We start from the raw sequence: 17,891 nt of genomic DNA, 5'->3' as shown, positions 1-17,891 counted from the left end.
TAGAATTAAGCAGATCTAACAATCATTGTCAAATATCAGAAAAACAAAAATTGTTTAGGTTTTGGTTCACATATTCATAATGTTTAAAGTTATTTGATGAAAAATATTGAACTATAAAAGAAAATGAGAATGAGAATTTTTAATTGATGGGACAAAATAAATAAAGAAAACCGTAGAATAATAATTTTAAGGAAAACTTTTAATTAATAAAAACCCAATCCCACCAAACCCTGGAGATTTTAATTAACAACGTAACTTGTTGAGCTCGAGTAAATTACTTATCCATGGAAGGAAGGTTGGAGCATACAAATCCTGAAATTACTGGTAACACCTTCAATCCCAGGCCCAGCTGAAAGCTAACATTAATTGGTTAAGAGCTCCACCACATATGTCTATAACTATAATAAAAAATAAAACACTTGCTTATTTTAAATGGAAAATCAAAACCTCAACAACCCCATCATCTTCTTTAGTGTGCTTCAAAAGAAGATGGAGAGAGAAGAAGACAGGAAGTCTTTAACTTCAGCTTTGATTCAGATACCGCCTGAAAACGAAGCAGTGAACAGCAATGGAATTAATGAAGTTAGAAGAAAGAAAATAATATGGGAAGAAGCAAAGAAACAAGTATGGCTGGCAGGTCCTCTCATAGGGGTGAGCTTATTCCAGTACTCTATACAGATGATATCAGTGATGTTGGTTGGGCATCTTGGCGAGCTACCTCTCTCTGCTGCTTCAATGGCTACTTCCTTTGCTACTGTTACCGGTTTCAGCTTGTTGGTAAGTATGTCACTCATTTAAATACATATACTTTGTTTGTTTTTTTTTTTTTTTTTTTAAAATAAAGATTTAGATAACCCTTAATGTCTTCAGTTCTGAAACATGAGTTTGTCTTTGTTTTGGTTTTATTGGAGATGATGAAAGAATTTGTGTTGCGGCCATGGTGATCTGAACGTCTACGTCAATATATATATATATGTTTGTGTACGTTTATGCGTATAGGTGTTAATGGTGGGAATTAGAGCAGGGATAAAACAAAAGATAGAGGTAACGTGGTTGTTAGATAGTGGTATCAAATAGACAAGCAGCATAATATTTGTTAATCAAATTTAATTATTAAAGCTTCATTGAAATCTTTCATTTTATGAGTATGTCTACACAATAATATATCATCTATAGTTTTAAAATTCAATTTTATGATTTCGTCTTCATGTTATTATTTACTTCATTATCAATATTATTTTCAATTAATTCATATTTGATGCATTAAAAGTGTTTAATTTTATATATTATCAAAAATCAAATGAAGTGAAATTATTTTTAATGATGAGTTATTATTTCCTGTAATTAATAGAATTATATTATTTTTCATTAAATATTAAAATTTTTGGTTTAAAGATAAAAAAGCTTTTAATAAAAATACAATTAAACTCTTAAGAAAAAAATATCTTATTGAATTTTATTGACCTTAAAATATTAATTAGGCCCTACTATTAAAATACACCATTAGTTGACCTGATTGACCATTAACTTTACTATGTGGCAAATTGACATGCTGACATGTCAGATAGTGTTGACGTGGCATGCTGTAAATTTTAAAAAATTTTGTGCTGACGTAATATGCCAAATCAATTTTTTTAAAATTATAAAAATATATTTTTATAGTTTTGCACTCATCTTAAATGAATCTGGATAATTAATTATTCAGATTTATTCTTAGAAGTATATATTTTTATTAATTTTTAAAATTTTGCTGTCGTGGCATGCCTTCTCAACTCACAATTTTTTTGCAGTATGCTCAATTAACACCGTCTAACATGTCAGCATACTATGTGAGCATTTGCTATATCAACAAAGTTAACTGTTAAACTAATTAACAAATGGTTTCATTAACAGAATGACCTAGTTTATTTTTGGAGGGACACTAAGAGCTCAACAAGATAATATTTTTCCCTAAGAGCTTAATTGCTATTTATTATTTTACTAAGGGCTTTTTTTTATCCTTCATCCAGTCATTTTTAAGTCTTGTGATTTGCTATTATCTCGCCCAAGTACTAAATTTTATTTTAAATTTAATTTTAAGTTCGATAGTTAAGAAAATCTAGTAAACTCTTCTCTCAACTTTCAAATTTTTAGTAGATAAAAATAGAAATATTTTAACTCTAAAAACTCGAGATGCACGAACTTTGAAACGTGAAGTGTTAAACATAATTGATCTGTCAATAAAATATTCAAACTTGAAGGTATTCAAATTCAAAATAATTTAAATGAAAAAATGATTTAATTTCAAATTAATTCAAACTCTAAAGTTACCAAAAAAATTGAAAACTCTAAACACTTCACCGGAACCAACCTCACCAACCCACAGGCCTATTTGAAAATGTATGTTATGTTAGGAAAGTGTAATTCCTATGTGTTATTCTTCATTTGCATAGTTGGGAATGGCAACGGCACTGGATACCCTTTGCGGACAGTCATATGGGGCAAAGCAATATTCAATGCTGGGTATTCACATGCAAAAAGCAATGCTTATCCTTGTAATCGTCAGCATACCCCTTGCCATTATATGGATAAACACTACACCCATTCTACTTTTTTTGGGCCAAGATCATGATATATCAATGGCAGCTGGAGAGTATGCTTGTTTCATGGTTCCCAGCCTATTTGCATATGGTCTCCTTCAATGTCTAGTCAAATTCTTACAAACTCAAAACATCGTATTCCCAATGATGATATGCTCTGGGATCACAACTTTGCTTCACATTCTCATCTGTTGGGTCATGGTTTTCAAATCTGAGCTTGGGTTTAGAGGAGCAGCCTTGGGCAATTCAATCTCCAACTGGTTCAATGTCATGCTGTTGGTTTTGTATGTTAAGTTGTCTCCTTCATGTGCCAAGACTTGGACAGGATTTTCTAAGGAGGCTTTTCACAATATTTTCACTTTTCTTAGGCTTGCTGTTCCCTCTGCTATAATGGTCTGGTAAGAGACTTAAGGGCAAGAATTGTGAATTTTGAGATTAGTATGAAGCCATGATTTTTTTAATTGTGTTTTGGAATGATTGTGAGCAGCATAGAGATGTGGTCGTTTGAAATGATGGTTCTGTTATCAGGTCTACTTCCTAATCCAAAGTTACAAACTTCAGTGCTCTCTATTTGGTTAGTTTTGAGCATCAAATAGCTATTTTCAGCTAACAATTCGTAAATGATTAGTGTGTTTCTCATCAATGCAATTGTCGAACTTATTCAACATTTCCATTTTCAGCCATAGCACTTCTTACACGGTTTGGATGATACCCTTTGGGCTTAGTGGTGCAGTAAGGTGAGGCACCCTTATAACATTTCCATTTTCAGCCATTTTACTTATCGTTTTCTTAATGAGTTGGACATTTTGTACAGCACTCGAGTCTCAAATGAACTAGGAGCAGGGAATCCGGAAGCAGCCCGTTTAGCTGTAAATGTTGTCATAGTTGTGGCCATTTGCGTGGGCCTCTCGGTGGGATTGATCTTGATATTGATTCGAAATATTTGGGGACATGCTTATAGCAATGAAGTAGAAGTGGTTAAATATGTAGCGGTTATGATGCCATTGGTAGCAACTTCAAACTTTTTAGACTCCCTCCAGTGTGTTCTCTCAGGTTTTCTCTCACTTACAGCTTAATGATGATAAAAGTATATTACTGCACTTTTATCTTTCACTTAGAACTTCATGATGATAAAAGAGCTAACTTAATTAATCGCCTTAAACATGACATCCATAGATCTAGGTTTTAATTTCCAACATCTTATTATTTAGTACTAATATGAAACTAAATTTCAGGCAATGCTAGAGGATGTGGATGGCAGAAGCTTGGAGCATACATCAATCTGGGATCTTATTATATAGTTGGAATTCCATGTGCTGTTTTATTAGCTTTTGTACACAATGTTGGTGGAAAGGTAAAAGCTCATATCTTCTTTCCCATTCTTGCTTGCAACCGCTATATTGATTTGGGCAAAAATTAAAAGATAAAAATGGTGAATAGGGGCTATGGCTAGGACTCATATGTGCTCTTGCTGCTCAAGCAACTGGTCTTGGTATAGTTACCATTCGAACGAACTGGGAGAAAGAGGTAAGATAGTCTATCTGTCTCGATAGTTAGATCATCTATGATTTGCTATAACATATATTCATCCTTACACACACATTGCTTTTTTTAGGCACAAAAAGCTACGGAAAGAGTATGCCACTATGCAAATGGAAGTTTTATCGTGAAGTTGGTTCTTTAATCATATCTCGTTTAATGGCATTGAAAATTTTGACTATTTCACATGATGCATGGTGTTGATGGTATATAGTTATTGAAAAATATGATTAGCAGAGTAGAATCTATCTATTTATTTAATGCAGTACTATCTTGGATTCCACAGCGAAGGCAATATGACACCTAAACGAACAGTTCCTTCATGGCCGGCCAGCTGGCTTTGGGAAATAAGCAAAGCATTCAAGGATTAAAACAAAAATAAGTGACTTTTTAACCAAACTAATTGAACACCATCAGTGACTATAAAATGGAGAACGGGTGCAAGGAATCAAGTTCACACTACATTTATTTATTTATATGCTATGCTATGCTATGCTATGCTATACCATACTAAACTATGCTGTACTGTACTATACTATACTATACTATACTATACTATACACCCATCTCATATGAAATGTATAAATACCCGCAAAGTACAATCAGAGCAGCATCATTAATCATCTCATCTTCCCATAAATACTATTACATAAAGCATATTTGTAATGCAATTATCTAAAGCAACTATTCATATGGTTCCCGGAGATGGTGTCCTGCTGCCACTGGATTAGGTATACGCGTTTGTACCTGTCAAGGTATGTATATTAGCATATTAGTAATATGTATATGTTACCATGTTGCTAATGAAGGGTTTATGAAAATAAGTGCAGTCCCTTTGACCGTATGACCAAAAAAAAAAGGGTCTGCTACTTGCCATAACCGACTGCATTAATCTAATAGCATGGAATACCATGAGTAATCAACGTAGTCTAAACCACATAATGCATAATGCATGCATCGACAGCAAGATCCCAATCCAAAAAGCACAAACACCCAGTATCAACACCATAATTTCTTTAACACAATCCCCAATTCCCCAACTAGCCTATACATGCTACAAGTGATTAGGCTTGGGATCAAGCCAAGCAGATGAATCTCCGATGACACTAAAGTGATGCAACAATGAGGCAATACTTAGGTGACAAAATGATCCCAACCCTTCTTATTTTATTTTTGTCCTTTCTCAGTGCTTTGTCATCTATACATTGGACAAATACCGTGCGAAAATCACCCTGACCCAATAAAAACTTCAAGTAGCAGAAATAGCCAACCTTTATATTCTCAACTCTAAGAACAAAATTGTTTTAAGCAACAGGAAGATCAGTGACTTTTCCCACTGCAATGGTTTTTCCTGTATAGATACAACAATTCATAAGACCCCATGGCTCCCAAGAATGAATACTTATCAACAATGGAGGAAAAAGAAAAAAAAGCCTTTTCTGTTACCTTCTGTACGAAGAGTGAACCTCCCAAGTTGAGGAAAATCTGAGAACTTCTCAACACAAATTGAGTTGTTAACCTAAGAAAAAAGGAAAATAGTATTTATCAAGCCCAAGACAAGACATATGGAGATCAATGCAGCCAACGTATTCAGTTCTGAAACTTCCTTTTCTTCAATTAATAACACTATCCATAACTCACTCAATGTGCAAAGAAAGAATAAGAATCAAACTAATAGGTTAATATGACATAATGACAGTTTAATCTACTTAGAGAATTACGCACCAGCTGCCTGATTCTAATTAATTCAAGTATTTTTTTTATCATGTATGGAGCCCCAGAAAAAGCATTATATGTGGCTTATCATTAGTTAATAATGCTATCCTATTATTTCTGTTTCTACTCTTCTTGAAAGAAGACAAGATCTTCAATTAGTTCCTACCTTAGACAATTATAGCCCCACCCCAACTACCCCTCCTTCCCCCCAAAAATTACTTGGTTACACAAAAAATTGAACGGACAAAAAACAAATACCCATTTTGGTATATTAAAAGAATTCCGAACCTGAACACGACATACAACAACGGCACCATTCTTCACAAAAAGAACTTTCTTTTTCATGGGTTTCCTTGTTTTTGGATCAATTTGCTGTAATAGTTCAACTATCTCGCATTCCTCAACAACGGAATGAACGTGCAAGACAGCCTTATAGCCAGCTGTAAAAATAGCCTAAACAATAAAAACATCCAATCATTATACTTGAAATGTATCGAGTTTATTGATCAAGTAATACAGAAAATAACATTCACTCATACATTCTCAAGCAACTCAAGAATCTGCAGCTGGGCTGTAAATTCAGTGACAGCAGGTATTGGTTTTACTGCACAAAGCAAAAATAATATTAAACCCCAAAACTAATGGAGAAGTAGGACTTAATTTTAATAAAAAACAATCAAGACAACAGAAAGGGATTCTAAAAGTTATCAGAGAACTCCAAGGAAAACTTACCAACGCTTGACAGGACAAAACCTGACAATATGTCCTCTTCTTCAATCCCAGATAATCTAACCCGTAAATTTTCACCAGGTCCTGCACATCTGACCTTATTTTCATCACAATATACAGCTACAACTTTCACTTGAGCCTGAAATACACGCATAAAATCCTCAGACCCCACATAATTTTAAAAAATAATGAACATATACACACAAAAATAATTAAAAAGTTCCAAAGCTAAAGCACCTTGTTTGGCATAACTAATAAGGAATCACCCTCACACACACTGCCAGATTCTACCTTTCCCATAACAACAGTTCCCATGTCTTTGAATTTGTCAAGTATAGGCATCCTACAGACCAATAGCAACAAATCAACAGATGCATCATAAAATAAGATGGCCAAGAATTCAGCAATGCATGCTACTTAAAGATGGCAGGAACTAGAACCAAACACATAAGTAGTGAGGGCAGTAATCCTGCTCTGGAAGATAGACAATAGATCAATACCTAAATGGACCTTTGGGATCTCTAAGAGGAACTTCAATACAATCAAGGGCTTCAAATAGGCAAGGACCATTCCACCAAGAGCATATACTCTTATCTACTCTAGTTTTCATGTTTGAACCAAGAAGACCAGATATTGGTAGGAACTGAACGTCTGCAAGTTCAAACAAGAATAACTAATAAAATAACTGGTTTTAAAGCATTAATTATATTCTCAGCAAATTAAGCAAGAATATAACATAGAATATAAACCTCATTAAGATAAAAAGCCTGAGAAAGATTACATAAATGAAAAAATTTTACAAATTTAAAAAAAATGGAGGAAGACGATACTCTGTTTTTGAAAACTAAAAAAGAGCAACTTTTCCTCTGTTTTTAAACAACAGAGCGATGCCTTAGGATAGGAGGAAAGAATTAAAAGAAGAACAAGGTATTTAATAATATTAATGAAAATTAAGAATAAATAAGGTATTTAACTTTAAAAATTAGGGAAAAAAAGAAGAAATAAATCGTAAACTAATTGAAACCAGCTTTTCTGTTGATTGGACTGGAGTCAATATCTCACTACGTCATTGTTATGACATAAAGGACCAGTTCTACAATCTCGAAAATATCACCAAGAAAATATTGCAACTTGCAAATTGTTAAAAAGCAACACTTCGAATACCTTTCTTCACATTGTAACCCGAAGACTTCAGAAAAGGTGTCATCTTTGACTCAATTTCATCGTACCTGAGGAATAAGACATCTATCAATACAATATGAAAATCCACAACAAAAAATGTACACAAAAGACAGCAAACAAGCTAAGACTAGTTATGAAAACGCATGCAAAACACCTTTCTTTAGACCAGTTGACAGTAGGGTCATCCATCTTATTAACTACTACAAGTAGCTTTGCGACACCCAAAGTCTTTGCCAACTGCACATGTTCACGCGTCTGCCCACCCCTCTCGTATCCGGTTTCAAATTCTCCTTTACGAGCAGAAATCACCTAATAAAGAGACAAGAGGAAGTGTAAAAATTCAAAACATGCAATTCGTACATTGTATTAAGGCATTAAAAGGAAAGGCACTAGATCTAACTTACCAACACACCAATATCTGCTTGGGATGCACCACTGATCATATTAGGAACATAACTTTTGTGACCCTAAGTGGTCAATGCAAAACTGTAGTTAGTCTTAATTAAAAAGGAAAAAACGTATCCAAATCTGAATTCAAGTAGATGCATTTCACTTGAGGAAAAAAAAATTAATTTTTTAAAATGTGAATAGTGTTCTATAGTGTAAAACAGGTGCTAAATGAAAACATTTCAACAAAGCCACAAAAAAGGTTACAGAAAATATCTCAATTTTGAAAAGTATTATCAATTATCCTACAAACAATTAAATAGGAATAGAAGACAGGATTGATTTAAATGAAAAAGGAATAACAATATAATTCCTAGGCAATCTCCTTACTGGCGCATCCAAAATAGTAAATCTAGTGATCTCAGTCTCAAAGTGTGCTCTTCCAACCTCAACAGTTTTACCCTGCAATCAATAATTCAAATTTAATTAATGCTCAGATAAACAGTAGTTTAGATAATCAAGAATAAATGTAGACAGTATAATAAAAATTATATCCAGAAATATTAACTACAGCTACTACACATATTCTCAAAGTTGGTAAAATCATTTTCCCATTATATGGTACCTTAACTCTCTCTTCTTCATTAGTGTCCATAACATAAGCCATATACCTAAGACAAGGAATATAGTCAAGTCAGATAATGAAATAGCTGAAAATCCTCTGCATGCAAGGCATTATTGTTTGTCATTATTTTCAAGTAGTAAACTAAGAAAATATTGGATATAGGTGTGTGTATTAGCATGCATGCGTGTGCATCTCAGACAGAGTGAATAATTATAACATCAATAGAACGAAATTACTGATTTGAATTGTAATAGTATACTAATACCTTCAAAACAAGTTCTATAAAAGAACAAATCCCAGTATTGGCATGCTCTTTTGGAAAACAAATGTAGATGGAACAGCATTGATTTCCACTATCTAAGTTATGAAGCAAACCTATGGCTCACCAGCTTTCTCTACTTTTATCCTTCGCTTCTTTCTCATACTTCTGGATTGTACGGTCATCGATCTGACCACTGAGGAAGAGTATCTGGCCTCCAGTTGTAGACTTACCAGCATCTAAAAATCAAATAAAATAGATTCAAAACATACAGTGGAGCTCATTTAGTTATTTTATACTGAACAAGATTCTTCTGTAAAGGGATTCTAAATTACATTGATAACCAGCAGTATTTGATAATTTCTTTTGGGAAAAAAAGGAAAAATGAATTACAAATTAACATTTTTCTTTTTAATTTGTGAAGTTTTAAAAGGCATACTGCAACTCATCAGTAGAGACTGGGCATTGTCATTTGTGGGTGTGTTTTTAAATCTCTAATTTAGAAGCTTAGAAATCTGTTAATTATTTATCCTTTTAGTCCACCATAAGCAGCATTAGCTTGAAACTAAAACTCTCTTTATGAGGCTACAATCAATAGGTTCAAGGTAACACTGAATTATACAAAAAGAAAAAGTAGCACTATATTTATGCAAGTTCACAAATTTAATTCTAACCAGGTGGTCCTAGTTATATTAAACTTATAACTGCTTTAGAGAGAATTCATACAATTGGCTCATATATTTGAACTCACAAAAACAAATAATAAATAACGGTCTTAAGAGGTTGATAGTACAATTTTGAACTGTCTCCCTAGCTTAGCCTACACTGGTCGTAATGGAATTAATATGTAATGCAACCCAACTTTAACAAAACTATAAAGTAATAATACCTACCAACATGACCAATAAACACAACATTCAAGTGGCGCTTCTTATTTGTTTCCATCTCTTCCTGTGCTTCAGCATCTTCCAAAGCAACTACTTCCTTGTTTTTCACTGCACAACCAGATTATAAATTAGAAGATGACAATTGTAATATTAAAGTGAAAGACATTATACACATAACCCAGGAAGGTAGAGAAAAGGGAAGGAACCTTTTGGCTCTGCCTGGCCTGGCTGAGATCTTCCATGAACCTCATCCTTCATGCCTGAAATCATCAACAGCAAAGATATCAAAAATTTTCTGATTAAAACTCAACTTGGAAACAAAAGTTTGTCATGAGCAGAAAAAATACTCGACATTTAGCAAAAGAAATAAAAGCAGGAAGAAAAGTTAGACAAAAAAGAAAAACAGTTTGCATCTAAGTTCCACAAGATTAGTGATCTAAAAAAATAGTAAAAGAAAAAGGTAATTGCCAAGTATACCTTTACCGCCTGCACATTGTGAAATAATAAAATAGAAAAAAGAGAGTCAACAAAAGACTTAAGTTCATCAATATAGAAAACAAGTACATAGTGCAACTGGGTTTGCTATGTTACATTGAATCTTCATTTATCCTACTATGCATGTGTCCTGCGATTCTTAAATGGTTAATTTAGAGGTGAATGATGTAGATATCTTAATTGTAAAAGACTGACAAGAACTATATCAAATATATGGTGTCTGAAACCAAATAATAAGTTCATGCAACATAGCTGACATAAACCCTAAACCTAATTGAAATCATCACCGCAGTTCACACACAGCTGAAGTGTGCATGCAGCAATACAAATTCCCCATCGCATGTAAGGCACGCAGAAAATACAGCACCTGGAGATCTCTCATCAATTCTAATAGTAGCATCAAATATTATCGAACAATGCAACATGCAGGATAACATAAGATTCACTCACATAAGGATCAAAACATTTCATTAGATATCAGTCTCACAAATAAAAAGAGAAGTTATCCATTTTTTATGCAATTTAACTGCTACTTCAAAACATCATCAGAATTAGTTAGTATAAAAACGCTAATGTGCCATTGTAAAGATAGCAAAAAATGTAATTTAAAAAAGTTTTAATATTGAAATTATAAAATGAATTTCCACAATGACAATCTTGCCTCCTCTAATTCTCTCCAATTCTTTCTTCTCCACTACCTTGATTAGTGTAACAAGACAAGGACCACAATAAATACAAAGTTCAAGAATACTACCAACCTTCCACCTCCACCTCATCTCCCTTTTCAACTTTTTCCAGTTTTGCATCTTCAGGATTGACCACACCATTATTATCTTCTGTTAAGAGTCAATAGAACTCAAAAAAAAAAAAAAAGAAGAAGAAGTAGAAAAGAAAAGACTATCTAATTCATATACATTAAGTGTACTACCTGCAGAGTCAAGCTGCAATGCACGGATCTCGGCCTCAATATCTACGAACCAATTAAAAAAAGAAAAACAGAGAAATTGTTGACATGTTAATTCCAATAATTACCAATCTTCACAACTGCCCCGTACGAAAGAAATAATGATTATCTCATTTACAAACGAAAATTTTTTGAGGATAAGAGAAAACCATTTACTGTAGCTTGTCCACATAAGATGCAGATCGAGGGATGCACATGTTAAAAGGATGAAAAGAATCGACGTAGCTCATGGTAAAACGTGGAAGGTAGCCAAAATAAGATGGTTGGAAGTGATAAATCATTATATCCATTCCAACTTTAAAATTCGATGGTTAAAGATAAAAATGTGTCGATGCAGATAGAGGGATGCACATGTTAAAAGGATGAAAAGAATCGACGTAGCTCATGGTAAAAGGTGGAAGGTAGCAAATAAGATGGTTGGAAGTGATAAATCATTATATCCATTCCAACTTTAAAATTCGATGGTTAAAGATAAAAATGTGTCTTTTCGTTCTTCTAGCCATCCCCAAATATAATGAATTAAGACTTGTTGGCTTGGTTTATTATTACAAATAAATTTCATATGATTTATAACGCTACTCAACAAAACAGGCTATAATTCATCAACTCAGGTTCAATGCTTCAATTCATTTCATACTTTGAACGCTTAAACATCTCAATTATCAGAAAACGGCAGCTCTCATCTCCTAAAACGCATTGAGAAGAATAAATTCAATTCATACAATTTTATATGTAAATATAAAAAAGAAGAGAATAAAATCAATTTAAATTGTCGATGAAACCAGATCAAAATTCCAAATAATCAGCGAGTAAATCGAGCAGATCCATAATAAAGGAATAATACACAATCGATACAAACATAGAATCTGAAAATGGAAAAAGAAAAAGAAGAAAGAAACAAGCAGAAGCATACCCATGGGTGCCGAGAGAAGGGGAAAATGTGTAAAGACACTAGGGTTTCGCGGCAAATGAGAAAGAGAGAATTCGGAGCTTTTTGTAGCGTAAGATAACAAAACTACAGAACTGAGTTGGTTCTTTATATATTGCGTGATAGTGTTTGTTTTCGCGGATTTGCGAAACACGACGTCGTGTCCCCTAAGGAACGGATTTTCCCGGTGACACCTCTCACTAGAACCTCGTTCACTTTATTGTAAAAAAAGGAAAAAAAATCTTGTGCAGTATTCTTGGAACCGGACCGGCTAGCCTTCTTGGATAGGGAGGAATAGATTGTTATACGAGTTAATTGCATCAAATTATATCGTTAAATAAGACATCAAATATATTTTAAAATAATTCTTTTTTTTCAAAATATTGTAAAAATTACAAAAAGTTTTTTTCCAATTTTATTTTATTTTAATTTTAAATTTTTTTAATTTTGTTTTAAATTACATCACAAAATTTTACATGACTTAATTATCAAAAATTTAAAGATATAATTAAAACATTTTAAAATTCAAGAATCAATTTTAAAAGTTATACAATTAACATTTGTTATATCAATCCAAATAAAGAAATTAAATTGAATTTTGAATAAACCACTCAACCAATAAATATAATTGAATCAATTTTAAAATTAATTTTTTATGAATTTTTAATTAATAAATATTGAATTGATACAAATCCAATTTTTAAAACATTGGAAATTGCAATGAGTTAATATTGATGGAATCCATGGTACATGAAGGAAACCTCATCTCGACATTGGCTTTGATTTTTATTTAATATTATTGGGACAAGAAAACCCATAAGGGCACGAAATAAAGACTGATTAGTATAAAACCTCTAATTTCTTACCCAAAAAACCAATGTTTGCTTTTGTTATCCTACATTCATTTCATTGTCCAATTTTCAAGTGCATTAAAAGGAGCAATAAATTATAAGAAAATAAGAGGCAAAAAGGTGGGAGAAAATTATCCAGTCTAGCTCAACATAATAAGATTAATATACTAACCATGCACGGTCCCAGTTCCACTCTTGGAAGAAATAAAACTGTGGAATTTAACCACAACTATAAACAACTTAAAAGAGAAATGGGAAAAAGAAACCTTAAACTTTGTGATAAAAATTCCTGTTAAAGAAAACATGTCATTCGATATCACCTTCAGATGATTGCATCTGGAGGATGCTTGATGGAGAGTCATTTTCATCATTTGTCACTTGAGCAGTATCCACTTTCCTCCTCTTGCTACTTCTTTCTGTTTCGCAATCAAGTGGAGGATTCTGAGAGTCACCTTCTGGATCGGCATTCTCATTTTTCTTACCAGTTTCACCATCACCAGAATCCAAGTCTGCATTTTCAACCGATCCATTTATCTGTTCTTCACTCAACTCTTCAGCAGGTTCCTGATTCTCCTCACTCTTTTGTTTCAATGATTCAATCACATCCATTAGTTCTCGATTGACCTGACAATTTAATTCCATATGGTATTTAAACTACGTTCAACGTTACTACATATATTCAGCAAGTAAAGCAAAAGACATTATGCACTCTTGAAATTAGGTAAAAGAAAAAAATTGAAAGATGCACCACACCTGAAGATTTTGAAGGAATTCAGAGATATCAGTTGGGCAAGAAGGACAGTTCAGGACATTCTTTTGTGATCTAAGTGTCCGGCCACCTTTGTTCCTCTCTCTTACAGCAGTCTTACCAGCAAATGCACCTTCAAAGCATGACTTACAGAAATTGTGGGCACAAGGAGTTGTAACTGGGAGATTCATAACTTGACGACAGATTTGACAACTAAACTCTGCACAGAAAACATATGAAGTCAACACGGAACACCCTTGGGAGGTGAATTATGCTGTTTTGCATTATTTTGAATTAATAGAATCGGTTCTCTCCTCTATCTGTTTTTATTTTGACCTTATGATTGATCCATTCGTTTCATTGCTCACTGCCTTCAACTAATTCCACATTAAACAATGAATAAAAAAGACTATCAAACAAGCTACAGATCCTTTTAGTTACTAGACAAGACATGCAGACTAGGGCCAGGATAGCAAAGGCAGATAACTCGTGACAGGAGAATGAGAAAAACCTTTCAGGAGTCTCTCTCTTATACTTGTATTATGTGCTTTCCTTATAGCTTTCCTTGCCCTTTTCCTTTCTTCAAGATCAGCTGCATTCACTGGCTTTTTGCTAGGAGGTGGAGGTTTTTTCCACTTCCAACGGCTGTCTTCCTCCTGATTGAATTAATAACATACAGAAAAATATAAAGCTTACAGATAAGGGAACCTGATTGTAGATGATAATGAAGACCAAACTCAGAAAAGGGAGTTGAGGTATTTCACTAGTTAACTTATATCCAGCAGATAAAACCTTATCCATAACAGAAACATTAATATAAAGAAATCAATGAATAGAAGGTCATCTCTTACATCAAAGTCCCATGATGGACTTTCCTTTCTCTCAAATACATCAGTAGCCTTCTTCAGCTCAGGAATAGCTGGTAACGGCCTAGGTCCATCCCCATGCTCATCACTACAGTAAGTTCAAAAAATCTTAGGTCGATCCCCATGAAGGAGGCAATTTAAGCATATTGAAGGCACAAACCTTGTCCATGGGGCAGGCTCATTGTCACATCTTACAAACAAATACCGGCAAACTTTAAACCCCTAATTGAGGAAATGCTATCAGCAAAGTAATTTACAGAAGCTTAGTATAGCAGACAACTTTGATGTGTGGTAAAAACATGGTACCTGCATTCCAACCTTTCGCCAACATTTTTCAATCCTATAGACCCCATCATATCTCACCCCTTTCTCGGGAGCATACGAAGATCGTTTTTCTTTGTGCGACCTACATATCAAGACACAAGCTTTTATCAGGTAAAATCATGTAGGCTATTGTGACAAGACTATAGACACAAAAAGAACTGACTAAAATGGAGTGATTTCAACCAGGAAAAAAATGACATATAGCCTCCTGAACCTTCATACTAAAAATGCCAACCTATTAGTTAAGCTCCAAATGCCCTATATACATAACAGACAACCACTTACAGAAACAAAGAGTTAATCTACAAATAATGAGACTTGCCTTACAACTCGAACAGGATAACCGTGTTTGCAACTTACACGCAAAGCCTCATTCATCTTCTCAAATTTTTGGTCAAATGACTGCTCCTTGCTTGTTCTCTTATTTCCACTAAGATCTCTACCTCCACTGACATTAAGAACAAAAAAAAAATTGTCAAATGCATACATGCATAAATGTCAACAGATAAACTTAAGCTTACCAGAAAAAGATAATAATTATTGAAAACAGTTTTGAATAATGTCAGCATGCTATGAATGCAGCAGAACAGATCCTTAAGTTCTTCCCAGAACCAAAAAAGAATAACAGCCACTACCACATAGAATGTTCACTGAAGCTACATCAACCATGCTTATCTACCATACTTTCTACGCTTGTTTTCATTAGCTACAAGGTGCAACATTAAAACAACAATCAACCTTGGAATGTTGGAGAAGACAAAGAAAATTTACATGCAGGCCTCCTAGAACAGTCAAATGGGAGTTGAAATTTGCAAATTCCCCTTCCAATCCAAAGAATTTAGTAGCCTCTTTAGTAGAGGCAAAAAGATTAGAGTTACCTTAACACCCTACAACCAACTGTTCTTGAACAAAGAACTGAGTGGCTACTAAACATCAAAATAAACTGCACCAAACAGTTATCACACTCATTTGCCTTTATAAGTTTCCTTTATAAGCAAATGCAATGAAAATGATGAGTTAGCATATTACTAACATGTATAACAAACCTTCCAGTGTAGAGAAACCACTCTCCATGATCCTCATCATCCTCGTAACCTCCTGAGAGTGCCACTGACTGAGAACCATAGTTTGACTGACCAGCAATACCAGCAACATGTGGAAGGTGAGCACCCCATTGCCGGCATTCCAATCTATCTTCCCAACATTCACCAACAAGAACACCTTGATTTCTAGCTGGATCATTTTCAGCAGTGATAGGCCCAAAATGATCAGGTGGTACAGTCACAAATATCTTCCCACTAGCAGCATTTGCTTTGCCAGCTTTTTGTGCTCGCTCTGTAGTGAAAGCCTTGTCAGGTCGATCTTGGTTGTGTATAAAATGGTAAACCTTCAGAGGCCCAGCTGCAACATTTGATTTGGATAGCTTTGCCATTCTGATAACAGATACAAGTGTAGAATTAATACGAGGTTGGCTTGCCATTTTTGGAGGAATTGTTGACCGGCATTTTGCACAAGTACGCTTTCCTTGGCCTATCCATTTCTGGAAGCATTTAAGGCAGAAATTGTGGCCACATGGTGTCTGAAACGGCATGAATAAGACATATCAATATTCAATATCAATGAACAGGTAATCATTTCACCCTTAAGGAGATGATCTAACTGCATAATCCATCAAAAGTAAACTAAACCCCTTTCCAGCTTTGAAGATGAAACCAATGACACCCTGTTCCAATGGCTGTATCTGCTTCACCCTTAAAGAATGTAATAATCTATTCAAATTGCATAACAACCCACTTTTAATAGTACATACTAACAGACCAGGTAAAACTAAATAATCAAAAACAAAATATGAAATGCAGCTTGAAATAGTAGCATCACTTAACATGGCAAACTAGATTTACCTTTTAGAGCTAAAGAATAAGATTAGTCTAAAAAATACTTCAGTTTGGCCAATTGAACATCTGAACAAAATAATATATGAAGTAAATATTGAAAACAAAAGTAAGATAATCGAAATAACAAACAAAAAATAAAGCACCATAGAGAAGAGAAAAATGGACTAAACTAGGTAATATCTAATGAAACAGGCAGGACATTAACAATCCTCTGCAACATAGAAAAAGAGAATACGAACCGTAACAGGCCTGTCAGGTAACTGCATGCAAAACGAACAGTTTATGCTTCCATCAAGAACATCCAAAACAGAGCTCTCCTTCTCCTTCTCCTTACCTTTCTCTTTCTCTTTCTCACCATCTTCTTCAACTCTCCCACTCAACAACTCCTGCCTCTTCCTCGCTTTCTCCTTCTCTGTCAACGACTCATCGGCCTCTATTGCCTTTATAGCCGCAAAAAGCTCACTGGAGCTTCCATCTATGGCGACCGAGGCTGAAGGAAGAGGATCGCCGGAGCAATCAGGGCAGTGCCATTGTAAAGTAGAAGCTAGGGTTTCGGGCGGAGAAGCTAAGCAGGCCACGTGCCAAGGAGTGGCGCACGTGCTGCAAGTGAGGGTTTCTTCCGTCGGAGGAGTAACCTTACAGCGCATACACGCGCCGTCGCCGTCGCAAGGAAGCTGAAACACATGGTGCGCCATTAAAAAATAACAACAACGACAACAACAACAACAACAACAAGAAGTTTCAATCCACAGTATAAGAGCCGTTGGATTTTGGGACGAGATTTTTTAGAGGATTATAAAGAGAGGTAAATTGGGGGGGAAAGAGGGAAAACTGAGATTCAGAAAGGCGGGGATCCAAAATGGAAATTTTGAGAGGTTTTGAATTTCAAGAGGGGAAGCACTAAATTAGCACCAATT

General features: G+C 34.4%; 3 protein-coding genes across 4 annotated transcripts; 1 reads left to right on the top strand and 2 right to left on the bottom strand.

The window, feature by feature from the left end:
* The first annotated feature begins 256 nt into the window (after nucleotides 1-256).
* Nucleotides 257-4,812, top strand: LOC108456610 (protein DETOXIFICATION 16-like). The gene is made up of 8 exons (XM_017755166.2): nucleotides 257-777; nucleotides 2,433-2,977; nucleotides 3,067-3,153; nucleotides 3,260-3,316; nucleotides 3,394-3,632; nucleotides 3,815-3,933; nucleotides 4,020-4,106; nucleotides 4,195-4,812. The coding sequence occupies exons 1-8, from the start codon at nucleotides 433-435 to the stop codon at nucleotides 4,261-4,263; spliced, it is 1,548 nt and encodes a 515-aa protein (XP_017610655.2). The 5' UTR covers nucleotides 257-432; the 3' UTR covers nucleotides 4,264-4,812.
* On the bottom strand, nucleotides 4,506-12,622 carry LOC108456608 (uncharacterized). 2 transcript variants are annotated; one of them, XM_017755164.2, is made up of 19 exons: nucleotides 12,276-12,622; nucleotides 11,327-11,368; nucleotides 11,157-11,234; nucleotides 10,110-10,163; nucleotides 9,910-10,011; nucleotides 9,144-9,255; nucleotides 8,758-8,803; nucleotides 8,523-8,594; nucleotides 8,150-8,212; nucleotides 7,900-8,054; nucleotides 7,728-7,792; nucleotides 7,064-7,214; nucleotides 6,801-6,906; nucleotides 6,567-6,702; nucleotides 6,374-6,438; nucleotides 6,123-6,287; nucleotides 5,565-5,637; nucleotides 5,390-5,469; nucleotides 4,506-4,865 (listed from the first exon to the last, which is right to left on the bottom strand). In XM_017755164.2, exons 1-18 carry the CDS (start codon nucleotides 12,277-12,279, stop codon nucleotides 5,423-5,425), a joined length of 1,536 nt encoding a protein of 511 aa, XP_017610653.2. In that variant the 5' UTR covers nucleotides 12,280-12,622; the 3' UTR covers nucleotides 4,506-4,865; nucleotides 5,390-5,422. The 2 variants fall into 2 exon arrangements, with proteins under 2 accessions (XP_017610653.2, XP_052877106.1); XM_053021146.1 differs by lacking the exons at nucleotides 11,157-11,234; nucleotides 11,327-11,368.
* Nucleotides 12,623-13,272: 650 nt separating this feature from the next.
* On the bottom strand, nucleotides 13,273-17,887 carry LOC108456607 (E3 ubiquitin-protein ligase ORTHRUS 2-like). Its single transcript, XM_017755162.2, has 9 exons — nucleotides 17,214-17,887; nucleotides 16,126-16,658; nucleotides 15,402-15,527; nucleotides 15,062-15,161; nucleotides 14,916-14,977; nucleotides 14,741-14,843; nucleotides 14,401-14,545; nucleotides 13,895-14,109; nucleotides 13,273-13,765 (listed from the first exon to the last, which is right to left on the bottom strand). Exons 1-9 carry the CDS (start codon nucleotides 17,667-17,669, stop codon nucleotides 13,448-13,450), a joined length of 2,058 nt encoding a protein of 685 aa, XP_017610651.1. The 5' UTR covers nucleotides 17,670-17,887; the 3' UTR covers nucleotides 13,273-13,447.
* Between the last annotated feature and the right edge of the window lie 4 nt (nucleotides 17,888-17,891).

This window comes from Gossypium arboreum, chromosome 11 (assembly GCF_025698485.1).
Source record: "Gossypium arboreum isolate Shixiya-1 chromosome 11, ASM2569848v2, whole genome shotgun sequence".
In the NCBI taxonomy this organism is placed as follows: Eukaryota; Viridiplantae; Streptophyta; class Magnoliopsida; order Malvales; family Malvaceae; genus Gossypium; species Gossypium arboreum.
This window is presented reverse-complemented; position numbering and strand designations above follow the sequence as displayed.

Excerpts from the sequence above, each read along its gene's own strand:
- LOC108456610 (XM_017755166.2), top strand. The coding sequence starts at position 433 with ATGGAAAATCAAAACCTCAACAACCCCATCATCTTCTTTAGTGTGCTT. Across the intron at positions 2,978-3,066 it reads CCCTCTGCTATAATGGTCTG|CATAGAGATGTGGTCGTTTG; the intron begins GTAAGAGACTTA and ends GATTGTGAGCAG. Across the intron at positions 3,934-4,019 it reads TACACAATGTTGGTGGAAAG|GGGCTATGGCTAGGACTCAT; the intron begins GTAAAAGCTCAT and ends AATGGTGAATAG.
- LOC108456608 (XM_017755164.2), bottom strand. Across the intron at positions 10,012-10,109 it reads AGGCCAGGCAGAGCCAAAAG|TGAAAAACAAGGAAGTAGTT; the intron begins GTTCCTTCCCTT and ends CTGGTTGTGCAG. Across the intron at positions 6,288-6,373 it reads TTCTTGAGTTGCTTGAGAAT|GCTATTTTTACAGCTGGCTA; the intron begins GTATGAGTGAAT and ends TTTATTGTTTAG.
- LOC108456607 (XM_017755162.2), bottom strand. The coding sequence starts at position 17,669 with ATGGCGCACCATGTGTTTCAGCTTCCTTGCGACGGCGACGGCGCGTGT. Across the intron at positions 15,528-16,125 it reads TGGTTTCTCTACACTGGAAG|TGGAGGTAGAGATCTTAGTG; the intron begins GTTTGTTATACA and ends TCTTAATGTCAG. Across the intron at positions 14,844-14,915 it reads GAGCCTGCCCCATGGACAAG|TGATGAGCATGGGGATGGAC; the intron begins GTTTGTGCCTTC and ends AACTTACTGTAG.